We start from the raw sequence: 16,672 nt of genomic DNA, 5'->3' as shown, positions 1-16,672 counted from the left end.
GGTGTGGCTGTTTTTTCTTAACTACCATCTTCTAGAACTATAGACTTATATTTTTCTCCTGCTTTATCAATACATGAAACTCGCACGCTATCAGACTTTTTGGAACAGAAGTGTGCTGTTTTGTTTTGGACTTGAGAGCACACTTAAAACGGGCGGCGAATCTATGTGGCCCACCATAACGTTGGGCTTATTTCCGTAGTCCGGCAACACTCGCGCCCGCGACCGAGCGGCCTAGCACACACACTACAGTCTCGCACGTGATGAACGCATGGCCCAAATGGTCGCAGGCAGGGCCTAGCACACACACTACAGTCTCGTACGGTGCTTGGGCCTGTTCCTGTTCGTTGCTTCGGCCTCCATCAACTCACAAGCGGAAAAGCCTACATAGTTAAGGCCCAGAAGCTTCTTTTTCTGGAGAAAGGAATAAGTTCACAGGATGTCCCTCAACTTAACAGTGAGATTTGTGAGTAAATTGCATTAGCGGTACACAAACTTGTCAGGTGGGTGCAATTTAGTGTATGAACTTGTAAAATGCTCGTTTTGGTGTATAAACTTATCTGATACATGCAAACTAAGGCTAAAATAGCACGACAAGACCGATTTTTCTATGTTGAACATTATAAATTATAAATTAGTAGATGAGTAGACGACTGTGTGCACATAGTAGTAGAAATATTATATTTATAAACTTAGTTTCCACTTTATCTTTCTTTGTTTCTATCCCTTGCATCATTACTCGGTTTTTGATTTATGTAATCATTATGCCTTATTATATGTTTATCCTTCTTAGACATATGTTTACATAGAGTTTAAATCAACAACAAGATTAACAAGATTAACCTTGCCGTGCAATTTTGACCTTGTTCGCACGCACCAAACAAGTTTGTGCACCAAACGAGCGTTTTACAAGTTCATGTACTAGATTGCACCCACCTGACAAGTTCGTGTACCACTTATGCAATTTACTCGAGATTTTTTTAGTTCCCTTAACCACAAAATCAGAAATGTGTATCCCTAAACTCACATAAATCGTGCACTCAAGGTTCTATGGCAGTATATAAGGGTGGTTTCACTAATGTGGCATCCTAGACAACAAAAAAAAAAAAGGTATGTGTGGCCCACATGTCAGGTGCATATTTTTTTCTTCTCATTCTCTTCTCTTTACTTTCTTCTCTTCTCTTTTCTTCAAGGGAGGTTGTCGGCGTTAGACAGGGCGAGGCGGCTGGCGGTTTTGTACTCTTGGTTTGTGGTGGCGGCGGCAGGCGGAGTGGCTGGCGAGGGGAGATTGGCCGCCCCGGGAGAGCGGGGTGAGAGGAGGGCCGAGAGAGGGGCAGAGCAGCCGGCGGTGGAGGGCCGAGGCCGATCCACGAGCTCGCGTCGGGAGGAGAAAACAATGATAGGATGCCGGTAGGAGAGGAGGGCGCTGGCAGGATAGTGTTGACGACGACGAGAGGATGCCGGCGGGAGAGGCGGTCGGCGCGAAGACATCACCGGCGACGAGAGGCGGAGGGAATAAGTAGGAAGGAGGTGGTGGCGGCTAGAAGGGGCGAGGCAGCGAGAGCAGATGGATCTTCATCTATGGGCGGCAGCGACGGAGCTTCATTGCCGCGAGCACCCCGTTGAGACCAACGGCGCCCCACAGCCGACCCTCGGCCTACTTTGGCTTCGTCGTCGACGCCGCCCCCACATGCCACCCTAGATCTGCCTTGCCTGGACCACCTAGGGACCTTCACCACCACCTCATCAACCACCCCACCGTCGGCACAGCCCTCCACTGACCCCGTTGCCTAGCAGCCAACCCACCTCCGTCGTCTCCATCTCAGACTCCTCCCGGCGCGAGCTCGCGCTGGCCTCGGCCCTCCACTGTCGGCCGCTCCACTCCGCCGCTCTCTCGGCCCTCCTCTCTCGCCAGCGTGGCCGGCCGCCTCTCCCCTCGCCAGCTGCTCTGCCCACCGCCGCCCTCACAACTGAGGATGAACAACGTTGTGGCCGACCCAACGGTGGACGTTGGGCGGGGTGGCAGCGGGCGAGCGCGGCAGCGGGCGGCGATAGAGGGGGAGAGAGGCGGCCGCAGTGGCGTGTGTGCGTCGGTGTGGCAGTGACAGTGGAGCTCGGCTCGGCTCGCCAGCCGCCTCACTCCCGTCTGCCGCCGACAACCACCGTTGAAGAGAAGAGTAGAAAGAAAAGAGTAAGAAGAGATGTGGCCCCCACATTTTTCCTTCTCACTTAACTTACATGTGGGATCCACATATTATTTTTATTTTTTTTGGCTGACTAGGATGCCACGTCAGCGAAAGCACCCATATATACTGCCATAGGACCTTGACCTCGAGTGCACGGTTTATGTGAGTTTAGAGCTACACATTTCTAGTTTTGTGGTTAAGAGACTTCAAACAATCTCGCTGTTAAGTTGAGGGACCTCCGGCGAACTTATTCCAAACAGAAAACACGCATGGCCTGCTTGGCAAATGATAACGAACAAATGGCCCAGAAACTTTCACAGTTGCTTGGTTGCTGCTTCCGCTTGTAGCTTCCATCATATAGATAGTGAGATGTTATGATCTCAACTTAATGAAATGAATGGATTGGCCAATTATATTGTATTGTATACTGCATGGTTACCGTCACAAAAGATGCGTGATCCGCTGATCCGCATCATCCAGAGTTATATAATGGGAGACCAAATGGACCCTGAACAGGTAAAAGGAAGCATGTCGGGAGCTGCACAATATTTCTTCTCTTTCGTTCTCAAGCGCAATACACATCCGATTTGTGCTCTACCACTTACATCAATCATGCACACATTCATACGCGAAAAGGAAGGAATTGCTTCGACGAGCTTGAACATGCCTATATTATTCTCGTCACACAAACACAAAAGTCAATCATAGCGCCACCGGAACAACGAGGAGCCGGATAAGATGACTTCTTCATCATTTCATAATAGCAAACAGGACGCCAGCCAGGCAACGTCAAAGAAATAAAAAACAGGAGCAGACAATATCGTGCATGCATGTCACTTTCAGTTTTGGCAAGCAGGCAGGCAAGTATTCCAGCCTTCCTTATTTCTCTTCGACCACAAAAACAAGCTCAGGTAACCGAAGCTAGCAAGCAACAGACCCCTGATATTTCCTCCCTTTTATAAAAGCATTCGCACAATTATTCCTCGTTGCAGCCGGAGAAAAACGGGGCCAGAAAAATATCAGCCGCGCTACGGTACAAACCGGCCCAGGCCCGGCGGCCGCGAGAGAGGGTGACGGCCGCGTGACGCGCTCCCGCGTACGGAACGGAGCACGCGTGCGCGAAGTTTCCTCCTCATCTCATCCACCCCCTCTCGCAACTCTCGCAAGTTGCGTGCGGCGGCCTCGCGTCGTCTCGGTACCCATCTCTCGTCCGTCCTGGAACACAGCGCGGTGATGTGAAATCTGGGCCTTTTGTCTCCACCTGCAGCCGAAGCTTCGGTCGCTACACGGCTCACACGCGCACGCGCACGCGCTGCAAAGCTACCAGTTGGGGGGGCTCGCGCGGGCGCGGCGCCTGTCGCCTTTGCGGGCGGTGGAGTTTTTGTCATCAACTTGAGCGTCGTAGCAGCGACTTCTCGGCTTGGGATTCGGCGGGGACGGGAAATCATTGGAGTTCCCTGAATTTGTCCTGGCAATGGCAACGCGAGGGCGCTGACTACTACTACTACGAAGGGGATGAATCAAGGATCGCTCGCTCCGATAAGGAAAAAAAAACTTCCTGTTTGATCACTATCATGTCAACCTCTTTTTTCATGTACATGTGCGCCGTAGGCTGTAGCTTAAGATCTAAGTAGGCGCATCGTTTCAACGCCGCATGCCGTTTGTCAAAGCTGCGTAGTTCAGCAAGAGGAGAGATATTGTTTTCTTAGAGCAGGTTTAATAGATCCTAATCAGCCGGCGCTAGCACGCTTCGCGTCAGCCAAATCTGACGTGGAGGAGTGAGAAGAGAAGGAAAAGAATGGAGCGGGCGTTCCGTTTATCGTTCGGCTGAAGCGCAACACACGAGAAAAAACTGCTTTCTTCCAACCAAATGCGAGGAGATCAGGTGTACATGCGAATATTAAATATGTAAATCTTCAATAGAGGTAAATAAACAGCTAACCTAATAGCCAGCCTATTATATTAGTGATGGCTATAGGTGACATGGTACTAATACAGAACCGGCAGCTGGCTATATTATTATCATTGCTCTTAGAAGTCTCCCTCCTGATCAGCGAGGAGGAGGCGGAGGAGGATGAACGGGTCATCAATCGTAAACTAGCGCTAATAATTCGAGGGCCGTGACGCGAATTAAAGAGGCGCCTGATCCATGACAGCCTCCCGAAAACAATTTTTTTTTGACAAGCCGAAACAATTATTTTTATCGCGAATGATTGAGATCGATGGATGGATCGAACGGCCGGTCGATCGATACCGACGCGCGCGGCTGCTCTTCTCCGATTCGTCGTCGTTTTTCGCCTCTAATCCCATCGCGAAATCCGGAGCAAGAAACGGTCTACGCATATTTGGCACCGGCATTCTCATGGTAGCTTGCTTGCATTAGCCGTTGCATTTGTTGATAGAACTGCTCCCGCCACGCACATGACATCGTTAATCTGGCCAGCACCCGCAGTGTCTTAGTACTCCCTCCGTTTCAAAATGTTTATCACCGTTGACTTTTTAATACGTGTTTGATTATTCGTCTTATTCAAAAAATTTAAGTAATTATTCATTGTTAAATATACTTTCATGTACACATATAATTTTACATATTTCACAAAGTTTTTTTTAATAAGACGAACGGTCAAACATGTGCTAAAAAGTCAACTGTGTCAAACATCTTGAACCGGAGGGAGTACTATATAATCAGATTAGTTAACAGTTAACAACACGAATCACGAGGCTTTGGCACGTTGGTGCTGGCCGAAACCAAGGCGAGGGGGAGCTTTGCTTTGGGTTAAAACATAAAAGTACTCCAGTAGTAGGAACTTTGATGCTACTGGTACTATTTAGTTAGTGATCCGGATCAGTACTTCAGTAGGCCCCGCGTGACGGATCGAAGAAGATAAGGTGAAGCAGGTCCCTGCTGCCTCGACTGACTAATTAAAGAATTTGGCGTTTGGTTCGTGATTAAGGGTTTGGTTACACCGTGTCCCGCTCACGGATAGGCTGCTTAATTCTCTTTTTTAAAAAAGGTTTTAGCTAGATGCGCTGGTGCTGCTGCTGCTGCTTCCAGAATCCAAACTCATGAGCTTGACCAACTGAAAAGCCAATCCGTATCATCTCAATTACTACTCCTTACAAGTACTACTAGTACTAAATATGTACTGCTGTTAGTAGTACTGCTAAAAAGTCTAAAGTAGCACAAAATCAGAACACACATTTTCAGTATTGCAGGAGATAATGTTTCCAGCTAAAACACAGCTTCATCCTCAAGAAGCTTGTTGCGCCAAAATAGCATTATTGGGCACAAGTTAGCGACTAGTGAGCCCCCTGAAAAGGAGCCCAAAATAGCGTTCTATAGATACCTTTTTAATTTCATCCTCCCGTTTGGACAAAAGGAAACAGGTCTTGGATTGGAGCACATCATGATCAACATCTCAAATCAGTGATGCCGAGATTTCTGCACGTGGGGAACGTATTTCTATTCGTCAGAACAAAAATGAAAAAAAAATAAATCCAGCTCGCACACAATACAGGGACCACTTCTCAGTAGCCCACCACAAAAAAATCTAGTACTAGTATATGGATCGATCGATGCCCGCATCTTTCGTGCTTGCTGTACTCAGTTAATCATACGGGCTGCTAGCATTACAATATCCAGATGAAGAAGTTAATGTATAACACCATTTGTGTCAGACAGAGATATCAAAAATATTAGAGCGGTGTAAATTAAGCTAGATACCGTGCATGAGCCACTGACAGCATTTATACTAGTATAAGATCGAAACAACTAATTAACAAGTACCCCAAACAAAGCCATCGTCTATGTTTTTTATTTTCAAGTGAGGCACATGGACCATTGATGGTTGGACACCTATAGCTCGCAATTGAGGGGAAAAAAATAAGGAGCGCTTCGATACAACTTGCACCGGCTGTACCCTCTCCCAGGAGGCCGGCTTCTTGAGCACCACATGGAAAAGCTTAACTGCCGTAGTTTCAGATCGGGTTTGTACACCTGTACGTGAACCCACGTGAGATGCGAGTGATTCGTGAGGTAGTATCATCGATCCAAGCTATCTCACGTGTACACCTGTAGTAGCGTATCCTCCGCCGTTTGATCGAGATCCAACGCACCAGACGGATTGCTAACAAACAATACATAATCTTCTATTTTTTTGTTGTTGAGATATATATGATCACGTCACAGGGCGGCACTGGTTCTGGAGGTTCGTCTGTGAATTAAACCACGCTAAAGTACAGGGTATCCGTATAGTATTCCTTCTCATGTACGATCTGGTGTGTATTGTGTTTCCACGGGGATAGCAGCAGAAGCACGGGGATGATTGGCCAGATCGGGTTAGGGAGGGGGTCGCCATCGCCGCCTGCACTAGATTAATCGCTCGCCCCGGCCCAGAACGTCGCTCTCTCCGTCCGTCCCCGGCTCGCCACCATCTCCTCCTCCAAGACGCAACAACGAGAGTGAGAGAGAGAGAGAATCGAGAGATCCAATCCAGTTTGCGCAACGAGTGGCATGGCATGCAACCGATCTAGAACGTCAAATAAAAACAACGCCATGCGTACATACACGTTCATGTGCCGCGCGCCGGTGTAGCGCAGCGTAGAGAGAGAGAGAGAGAGAGAGAGAGAGAGAGTATGGTAGTCTTCCTACGCTCGGTCAGTGACAGCGTCGCTGCGCATAAAGAAAGGCATCCACTAGCAGGAGCCAGCATACGCTGCCGCATATACAAACACGCATGTAGCCAAGGCGAGGAGAGAGAGAGAGAGAGAAAGGGAGATCATTGAAAGCTGCACCCATCCGTTTGTTCGCCACCATTTCCATCCCCTCCATCATGAGCTCCAATTAGCCGCACACCGATCCCCTCCTCTTCTTCCCCCCCTTCTCCTCTCTCCTCTTTTTTTCCTCATCCGTGCGCGATACTGCGCTTAGTTTGTGGGTGGGGGGAGTGATCATCACCAAAGCCACAAAGGGGGCGCGGAGAGATATTATATATTCTTTGGGAAAGCGTTGGATTAGTTTTTCTCGCTTTGGGCTTTTTATCCGGAGTTGGAGTGTGTGTGCGCCGGGAGTGGTGGTGGTGATGGCGGCCGGAGAGGAGGTGATGGATCGGTCGACGTCGGCCGAGGACGGGTACTGCAGCGCCGGCACGGACTCGCCGCGGGCGGAGTCCGTCGACGAGCAAGGGGCCGCCGAGGAGTCGTCGCCCCGGGGAGGGCAGAAGCGGGAGCTCCCCTCGCCGTCGGCTTCGCCGTCGTCCCCGCTGCCACCTGCCGCGAAGCGCAGGTACGGATAATATTATGGCTCGGTCTGCGATTGATTAAAGCCCTAGGTAGGATTTAGGGATAGAGGATTGATTGGTGTTTGGTTGGTTTGAGCAGCCGGAGGTCAGTGGAGAAGCGGGTGGTGTCCGTGCCGATCGCGGAGTGCGGCGACCGGCCGAAGGGCGCCGGGGAGGGGCCGCCGCCGTCGGACTCGTGGGCCTGGCGCAAGTACGGCCAGAAGCCCATCAAGGGCTCTCCCTACCCAAGGTAATTAGGCTTTATATTCAGTTTGGTTGATATTCTTGAGCCTGTTGATTAGTTACCGTGCTGATTAATCACTGCAATTAGATCAGTTAAACGGTTGTTGAAGTGGCAAGATTTAATTTGGGTTTGTTGCTTGTGTTTATTATGCTCAGGGGGTACTACAGGTGCAGTAGCTCCAAGGGGTGTCCGGCGAGGAAGCAGGTGGAGCGCAGCCGCGCCGACCCCACCGTGCTGCTCGTCACCTACTCCTTCGAGCACAACCACCCGTGGCCGCAGCCCAAGAGCAGCAGCTGCCACGCGAGCAAGTCGTCTCCCCGGTCGACGGCGCCAAAGCCTGAGCCGGTGGCTGACGGACAGCACCCCGAGCCAGCGGAGAACGAATCGTCGGCGTCGGCGGAGCTGGAGGTACCGGAGCCGGAGCCGGAGCAGGAATCTGAGCCGGTTGTGAAGCAGGAGGAGGAGCAGAAGGAGGAACAGAAGGCTGTGGTTGAGCCGGCGGCGGTCACAACCACGGTGGCGCCGGCGCCGGCGGTCGAGGAGGAGGATGAGAACTTCGACTTCGGATGGATCGACCAGTACCACCCGACGTGGCACCGGTCGTACGCGCCGCTGCTGCCGCCGGAGGAGTGGGAGCGCGAGCTGCAAGGGGACGACGCGCTGTTCGCGGGGCTCGGCGAGCTCCCGGAGTGCGCCGTCGTGTTCGGCCGCCGGCGCGAGCTCGGCCTGGCGGCCACCGCGCCGTGCTCCTGATGATCACCTCCTCTTTTCTTTTTCCTCCCCTTTTACAATTTCCCTTTTTTTTTTTTGCTTTTCTTTAGTTCTCCTTGGAGTAATTTGGATTGGAGGTTAGTACATAGCTTGGGTGATCAATGGGAGTGAGTGGCTTAACTGTTCAAGAGAGCCTCCTATTCCCACTCTCCAAATTGCGTCGCGTGTTCGTCATCCAAAGCCCGTCGTGCCGTTTCCGAAGTGGTTGGCGACGTGATTCCAACGACAAAAAAGCAGCGAAAGGTGGGCATTTTCAGGCGTTTTTCCTCGCCGTCTGTGTCGAATAGACGCGCACATCGATCGCTCCAAGGCCCATCCCGCCGAGTGAGTGATGAGTGAGTTAGGTTTCTCCGCACGCACGCACGCACGTCCCCACCGGCTGCGGCTTGCAAGTGGGGGCCTCTCGTCTCGTCCGATGCGGAATCCAACGGTAAGCGGCACTGGCATTAGCCGGGCAAGCGTTTTCGGCGTGGTAGTTGGAACTTGGAAGGATGCGCGCGCACGAGGCCACATGCCCGGGTAGTGTGGCGCTGCCACGGATCCACCCGCGGGACGCGTGCCGCGCCTTCCCGCCTTGCCGGCCACGGCCCACGGCCGGCTGCCGCCGCCCCGGTCCGCTTGGCGCTACGCCTACGCGCGAGCGGGGGCGGGCGGAGCAAAACCTCGGCGCAGCAAAAACCGCTTTCCCGCTAGCCGGCTGCCGGCCGGAGGCGCGAGGCTAGCCCGGCTACGCTACATGTATGTACGCGCGCTGCCGCTTGGGACGTCGCCGAATTGGTCCCTATCGCGGCGCGGTGCGTCGTGTTCGTGCCGTGTCGCGACACCGTCCCTGTTACTACGAGAGATAGGGGCAAACGGATCGTTCGGCTCAGGGTTCCATGTATCTAGCCGGCCGGCTGTTCCGGCTCGCGTTCTGCGTGTGTATGCATGTATCCTGCGAGGCAGGGGTGGGGGAAGCGAATTCGCGGATTTCGGAATTCCTCGAGTGGTGTACTAGTACTGTTGGTGTTCGGAGAGGAGCTTTTGTTTAATTCGTTTCCAGAAGTAAATACAAGGGGACGATGCTAGATTCGTGATGCCATCTTCTCCATGTGGCGATTAATTTAGAACCATCTTATCTCAGCAGCAGTTAAGCACTACTACGTATGTATAGGCACCTCTTTTAACTGCTCTAGATCATGAACACACTTTTTTTCAGGAGAGATTCTCACGTTGTGCTTGAAATAAATATTTCAACTTTCCACCAATGACACGACTAGGAAGTAGGTACCAAAGTTTCGTCACATTTTTGCTTAAGCAATTACTAGAACATTTATTTATTCGTCTGTTAGCTTCGATGCTAAGAGACAAGCTATACAGATGAAAAAAAAAAGCTTGCAGGACTTTCCGATATAATTTCCCCATGACAATAGAGGGGATAGCTAGGACTAAAAGGTAGAGGTCGTAGAAAAACGCATGATCAGCCAACTTTACAAACAAAAGATAAAACATGTGACTTTACTAGCCTATTTGGAGTCATTATCCACAGTCGGACATTTCACAATCTGACCACGTAAGAGTAGATGATAGGAATCAAATCGGCAGGAAAAGACAAAAGAGTTGTTGTCAGTTTGTCACTGACGTAAGGGTGGCATCCATGACAAACCTGGCTTTTGGGCTTGGCTATGGCTACTTGCATGTACTTGGACCAGGCCTTGTTTGCTGATCTATTTTAGACAATGAATGGATAAGGCCTTGTTTGCTGATGAGTTTCTGAGTTTACATAACAGAGCACACCTGCAGGAAATTTTAGCATCCATCAGGAAGGACACGCAACATGAACTTAAGATGGGAGGCCTACATTACTACTGTTGCATGTGCCACTCTTTTTTTTTTTAGAAAATGGATTAAAATCCGGCCTCTACATCCACAGTGGATGTACACAGTCCAACATGTGCCACTCTAAAGGATGCAGTTAAGCAACTCAGCACAAGCCATACTGTCAAAAACTCTAATTGTTCAGAAGGCTGTCAGAATGCCCCGAAATATTGCCAGGTTCCCACTGTAAACAAATGTTTTGCAGAATTATGTCGAATACAGTAACCAATCTGACGAAAGGAGCTGTCTTGAGTTAAGACTTTCAAGAAATGGTATAACTGAAAGTTGGAACAATCTAACTCTCAATATCACCACAACAAAATGAAAATTAATGGACCTCTTTCAATAGAAGCAACATACAGCCGTACACCTAGTGGAAAAAATCAACAAGAAATGCATCTCTACTCTAATTTGAGCAACAGCCAATTCTCTTCAGCGCAGACACGTCATCTTTCACATTAATCTTCTCTCCTTTGATTGGAGCATTTGATCCATCATCTGATGCCTCAACCGTCTTCTTGCTGACAGTTTGGTATATCTGAGTCAAAACTTCTGCAAAAGCATTCTCTACATTTGTGGCGTCTAATGCAGATGTCTCCATGAAGTACAATGACTCAGCCTCAGCATATTCCTTTCCATCTTCAGTTGAAACAGCCACCAGATGGCGGAGATCGGATTTGTTGCCTACTAGCATGACAACAATACTAGGGTCAGTGTGGTCTCTCAGCTCTTTTAGCCAGCGTGCCACATTATCGAAAGTAGCACGCCGAGTGACATCATAGACAAGCAGTGCACCTACTGCTCCTCTGTAATAGGCACTTGTAATAGCACGGTATCTGCCAACAGAAGGAAAATATTAGGTAATCATATAATTATGCACTAAAGAAAATCATAAAGAAGGATCAGCTACTCCCACTGTTCCACAAAGAGTTTACTTTTAGCATTCAAAATTTGTCCACGAACAATTTACTTTTAGCTCTGACCCTACTCACTCCACAAATCAACATACTCTCTCACACACACATTCTCCAACTATTAATAACAAGGGGAACCTAAGCCATTCCCTCACAGTACTAATCTGCAATCAGTGTGAGAACTGCTACAAATAAATTCTTCGTGGGATGGAGGTAGTAATTCTGATTCCAATAGCAAACATGTTCAAAATTGTCCACAAACAACAGAACTAAAAACAATTGGCATGAACATTTGATATTAGAAGGAACATTATGATGCCTTATTTGTTATTTCCTAGGTTAAAAAGTGCTGCCAATGTGTTGCTACAGTAATATGTGATAGACACATGGCATGCATGTAGTGAGGAAAAGGCCAAGCTATGGTAAAGTAAGGTGCTCTCTATAAAACATGTACATCTCAGCAATAGACTAAATTAATAGTAAACCACCTCAATAGTATGTCTACATGGGTATCTATAGCTCTCTAATCCATTGCCTCGTTTTTCTCTATAGATTATCTCCAGGTTAGTAGATAGCTTTGCTCTCTCTCTTCATTCAATCTATTCCAAGTAGGAAAATATGCTGACATAGATCTCTTGTAGAGAACCTATAGATAACCATTGCGGGTGCCCTAAGGCCATAAGGGGCAGGCCATCTTTTCCTGTTCCCCTTCGCCAAGTCCAGATCTAGGATTTAAGCTCTAGTCATTCACATCAACATGGTGTGACTGTACAACACACCAAATTGCACGAGCGGGTAACAGATTATTGGAATGGAGCAAACAACCGCCAAACTCACAGTCAACATCTCAGGTCAAGGTCAGTAAGCAAGGTTGCTTTTTGTGAATGTGTGATTGGCTTGGTTGCTGAGGCGTCTTTATGGTATAACAGGAATGTGGAATTTAGAAATATTAAGGATCCAAATAGAAACTATAGCAGAAAAATAAGGCACTGGTATAGCACAAGTTATACATTATAAAATTTTCTGTGAAAGCTTTGTGATTTTGTTGTTAAAATTGCCAACCAATCCTAGTTCACCCCACGTCCCCACCCAAGTCAGTCTATGTGTATTTTGCATTCTATGATTGTCTCGGATATAGATTTACTAGTTTCTTAGACTTTAATTTACAATAGCATGCAAGGTGTTTTCTTAATATAAAATTGTATTCTTTTTTAGATGTGGAAATGGTTTAAATCTCTTGCCTCTGCTAACAAGCACACTGCACACGGCCAATAAGTTTTATTGTTGTATAAAAATTGAGTGATGGGCCTCCCCCAACCTCTCTAAAGAAACCATATGGACCTAGTATTTCTGACAGAACTATTCTTATCCATAATTCAGAGAGACTTATAATGAACCAAAAGTTTCTATATAGTACGAACAAAGTTTTGCACTGTCCAATTAGGATGATCTTCTCGATTTATACTCCCCCTCCAAGGCTCCAAAGCAATATCAATAAAACTGTGTGGTATTGCAATACAGTGCGTTAGGTAGTTAGGTATACACTACATAAGCCGGGAACCAAAGTATGCTTTTGATGCGTATTTATGCACTCCTCATGATGCAGAAATGTCGTGACCACAATGGCACTTTCTACTCTTGAGATCCATAGCAATAGAAGCCCTCAATAGCGACCATTTCGCCGCTGGGGCCGCACTTATCAATAAGTCCTCTAACACCTGTGAAACACCTGTCCCCCAGTTAACACTGCAGCTAAACTAGCATCACTGCATTTTTGACACATAGCATTTCCTCTGCTTCCTCTATAAACTTCGAATGGAAGACGACACAGCAACCACTTTCGCTAGAACACAACAACGATTTTTGGTGGTTTCACTCTCGAACCATTAATCTCGAATGAAACAGACATGGACGTCCCAACAGCCAAACCACGTGTCACCTCCCAATCTAGTAATCTACCCTCCAGGAGAACCAGCCAGATGTGAATTGGCACTCACTACACTTTCGGTTCCATGCCAAATTCGTGCAGGAACTATCAAGGTCAAATTTACAATATTAATGCTCTAATATCATCAGCACCGAACTAGTTCAAACAAGAAATTAAAATCGACAACGACGACAACCAAAGTTCACATTTTTTTTAACCAAAACCAAGCAATAGCGAAGCGCCTACAAACAATCTGCAGGAAAATTATCGGCTACGTCGCACTCTAACTTCCAAGAGAAATCCATGAGCATGCGGCCAGCAGCAAATCTAGCAGAACACACTCGATGCACTACCCATTTGCGCACCAACGCGGGAAGCGGCTAGAGTAGGAGAGGAAGGGGGAGGCCGTACGTACCTCTCCTGGCCGGCGGTGTCCCAAATCTGGGCCTTGACGACCTTGCCGTCGACCTGGATGCTGCGGGTGGCGAACTCGACCCCGATGGTGGACTTGGACTCGAGGCAGAACTCGTTCTTGGTGAAACGCGACAGCAGGTTGGACTTGCCCACGCCGGAGTCGCCGATGAGCACCGTCTTGAACAGGTAGTCGTAGTCGTCCTCCGCCCTGTAGCCGCCGCCTCCGCCCGCCGCCATTCCCGCGCACTAGCCCCCTCGCCGGCCGGCGCTTCTCTCTCAGCTAGCTAGTGGCGTTCGGCTTTGGATCTCGCGGGCTTTGGAGGACGGAGCGAGCAGTTGTGGGCGCTGACAGGTGACACCGTGACAGCTGAGCTGAGCTTGCTCGGTTTTCTTGCGCCAGTGGCCAGTGGGGTTTTAATTTGTCTGAACTCTGAAGAATTAATTTGCTGCTCTTCTTACGCAGAAAGTCCACTCTACTTCTTTTTAGTCCTCTCTGTTTTATTTAACCTACGGCTGATAAGATGTAAAATAAATTGAACGAAACCAGTTAGTACTAGGATTTTATTGTAGGGGCCATTCATATTAATGCCATTTCAAATCATACTATTTTTTTAAAGTTGCTAAATATTCGTATATATTTAATTTCTTGATAAACTTTGATAAATATATAAGAAATACTGCCATTGCCAAATTTTAGTAACGTTTATTTTGGCTACAATTTAAACAACCCTGTAGTCTGAACTAAGAATTAGTCTGTTGCTTTTTATACGTAGAAAGTCCCCTGCACTTCTTTAATTTAGGCCTATGTTTGTACAAGCTACCGCCATGAAAATAATAAAAGAAATAACAAAAATCATTTCTAAGTAAAATAGTATTAATGATTTAGAAGTTCATATTAAAAAATATACTACGAGTCTACGATGAAATAACTCTAAAATCAACTTGAAACTGAGTTCTAAAATTTAAATTTTGTTGTGGTTCATAGGCTAATAAAGTATGACTCTTTGGTTTATACGAATTCTGTAGGAAAAGTAGATTAATTAAATTCTTCTAGGGTTGCACTATTCATTTTTTTGATGGATGGAGCATAGGAAAAATAGGGAATATCTTTCCTTTGCCATAGATCAATATGAATTGAAACATTTACAAACATCTATTTTTTTTCATTCCTTTTCTCAAGTAATAAAACAACAAATTGACACAAGTTAATGATACATTAACCAAATGAATTATAATTTAGGTTTGTTTTGTAAGTTTCATGTGTTAACAACCCATCTTACATTTTCCTTATGTCTTAATCATCTGTGTTACACGTAAGTACACGTATGTTCCTATCATATTCATGCATGTTTCCTATTCCTATAGTTTTTCATTGTTGCGTTTTATAGGTGTCCCTAAGCAAAAACTTTTTGTCAAGCTCCTATAGACAGCGGTGATGGCAAAGGGGTCAAATGAAATATTTTGATTGTAAAATTTGATGCTAGATTGAATTTAATCTAAATTTGAAAAAAAAATAGTATATGCCTAAAGGTCGGTCAAACAAACATTCGTACCACGGGCTAATTAGGTCCCTTATGATTTGATCGCACCTAGTTAGACAGTCTAATCGGGCTAATTAGGTCCCTTAGAGCAAGTTTAATAGTACAGCCCACTACTAGCTTCAAATCATCTATAGCCAATGTAATAGTCAATTCATACAATAGTTGCTTACTATACTATTAATACCTGGTCCCACCTGTCATACACACATTACGCCTTGAAGTCCGTGCTGCAGCTGGCTACAGATCTGTAGCCCGCTGCTCTTCTCTCTCTTCTTTTATCTCTTTAAAATATGTTTATAGCTGGCTTATAGTCTGCTATTGTACCTACTCTTATGATTTGAGCTGTCTGATCGGCAACCTAAAGTCTAGATCGAATTTAGTTTTTTCTTTTCGTGTGTATTTTCTTGCTCTAGGATCAAGGTTTCTTGAGTGCTACTGTATATCTATCCCAATAATACATGAAAAGTCTTTATTTTTACTAAGATTAATATCTTTATAAAGGTTATGCCGATTCAATTGAGACAATGCAATTCAATATACAAGGCTCGTCATTTACTTTAGATTTACTCTACTTTACCCCTACCTCATCTGTTGGTTTGCATGGTAACCATTCACCTTCGCGGCTAAAATGCGATTTTTTAAAAAAAAATTATCCCAAAAACTTTCCAGTTCACTAGATAAGTGTTTATGCTCAGATCGGTCTAAATCGTCTTTGGTAGATTACTTGATATCATTATGAAAAAGATCAGAAGCTACATCACCGTACCCGTGGTTGGAGATCAAAGCGCCTCTACAGCTACTTCGTTTAAGCCAGTGGTAGGTGTTAATCATAAAAAGACTTCAAGAGAATCACAGCTCCGGATCCGCTACCGGTTAACCGTAACCCAACCGACCGTTGGACGGCTCTCTTTATTTCTTGAACCGCGTTAACTACTCGAACTCTTGCGAGATCTCCTCTCGAACTCGTTAAAGAAAGGCGTGACGCCTCCTCGGTGGCTCGCTCGTGAACTCGTGAGGCGCGAAGTGCCGGCCGCCGGCACGGTAAGGCCCGAGACGCGCGCGCTCAGCTCGTGGGATGCCTTGAGGCCAGAACCCTCGCAGTTTTACGGCAGGAAGAGCGTTCGGTGAGATCCAGACGCGCGCGGTTTGAAGCTTGAAAAGCCAAGCGAAGGCCATCAAACGATGATACCGATCAGAGTGTGATCAGACGCCTTGTTGCCGCCGTCGTGCATGGTATAGTTCAATACTACCGGAGTACTTGGTAGATGCAGCGACAGAGGATATGCCAGCGCGCGGCGCGACTCAGATCCCGCAGGCCGGCTACGGCTCACACGCCGCACATGCACTCGTGCAGCGCGGCTGAGCCCACGTTGATGAAACAGCTAGCTAGTAGCCTAGTAGTACGTGCTTGTATACAGGTGGGTGACGGGTCCATTGCCAGTGTGACGTGCCCACAGGCACCTACCGTCCGTCACCACTCACCACCCTTTACTACTCCAGTACCCAGCAGAAGATGATGGCATGTAGGGTTTCATCTAGTTC

At 47.3% G+C, this 16,672-nt stretch overlaps 2 protein-coding genes across 2 annotated transcripts; one reads left to right on the top strand and one right to left on the bottom strand.

The window, feature by feature from the left end:
* Window positions 1-6,890: 6,890 nt before the first annotated feature.
* LOC4324624 (probable WRKY transcription factor 65) lies at window positions 6,891-8,632 on the top strand. Its single transcript, XM_015792105.3, has 3 exons — window positions 6,891-7,467; window positions 7,563-7,712; window positions 7,862-8,632. The coding sequence occupies exons 1-3, from the start codon at window positions 7,265-7,267 to the stop codon at window positions 8,457-8,459; spliced, it is 951 nt and encodes a 316-aa protein (XP_015647591.1). The 5' UTR covers window positions 6,891-7,264; the 3' UTR covers window positions 8,460-8,632.
* A 1,860-nt stretch (window positions 8,633-10,492) lies between these two features.
* On the bottom strand, window positions 10,493-13,973 carry LOC4324623 (ras-related protein RIC2-like). Its single transcript, XM_015792094.3, has 2 exons — window positions 13,591-13,973; window positions 10,493-11,170 (listed from the first exon to the last, which is right to left on the bottom strand). Exons 1-2 carry the CDS (start codon window positions 13,824-13,826, stop codon window positions 10,741-10,743), a joined length of 666 nt encoding a protein of 221 aa, XP_015647580.1. The 5' UTR covers window positions 13,827-13,973; the 3' UTR covers window positions 10,493-10,740.
* Between the last annotated feature and the right edge of the window lie 2,699 nt (window positions 13,974-16,672).

Source organism: Oryza sativa, chromosome 1, assembly GCF_034140825.1.
Source record: "Oryza sativa Japonica Group chromosome 1, ASM3414082v1".
NCBI lineage: Eukaryota > Viridiplantae > Streptophyta > Magnoliopsida > Poales > Poaceae > Oryza > Oryza sativa.
Note: the sequence above shows the minus strand (reverse complement) of the source record. Positions and strands in the feature narration are given on the sequence as shown.

Excerpts from the sequence above, each read along its gene's own strand:
- LOC4324624 (XM_015792105.3), top strand. The coding sequence starts at position 7,265 with ATGGCGGCCGGAGAGGAGGTGATGGATCGGTCGACGTCGGCCGAGGAC. Across the intron at positions 7,468-7,562 it reads CCACCTGCCGCGAAGCGCAG|CCGGAGGTCAGTGGAGAAGC; the intron begins GTACGGATAATA and ends TGGTTTGAGCAG. Across the intron at positions 7,713-7,861 it reads AAGGGCTCTCCCTACCCAAG|GGGGTACTACAGGTGCAGTA; the intron begins GTAATTAGGCTT and ends TATTATGCTCAG.
- LOC4324623 (XM_015792094.3), bottom strand. The coding sequence starts at position 13,826 with ATGGCGGCGGGCGGAGGCGGCGGCTACAGGGCGGAGGACGACTACGAC. Across the intron at positions 11,171-13,590 it reads GACACCGCCGGCCAGGAGAG|ATACCGTGCTATTACAAGTG; the intron begins GTACGTACGGCC and ends TTCTGTTGGCAG.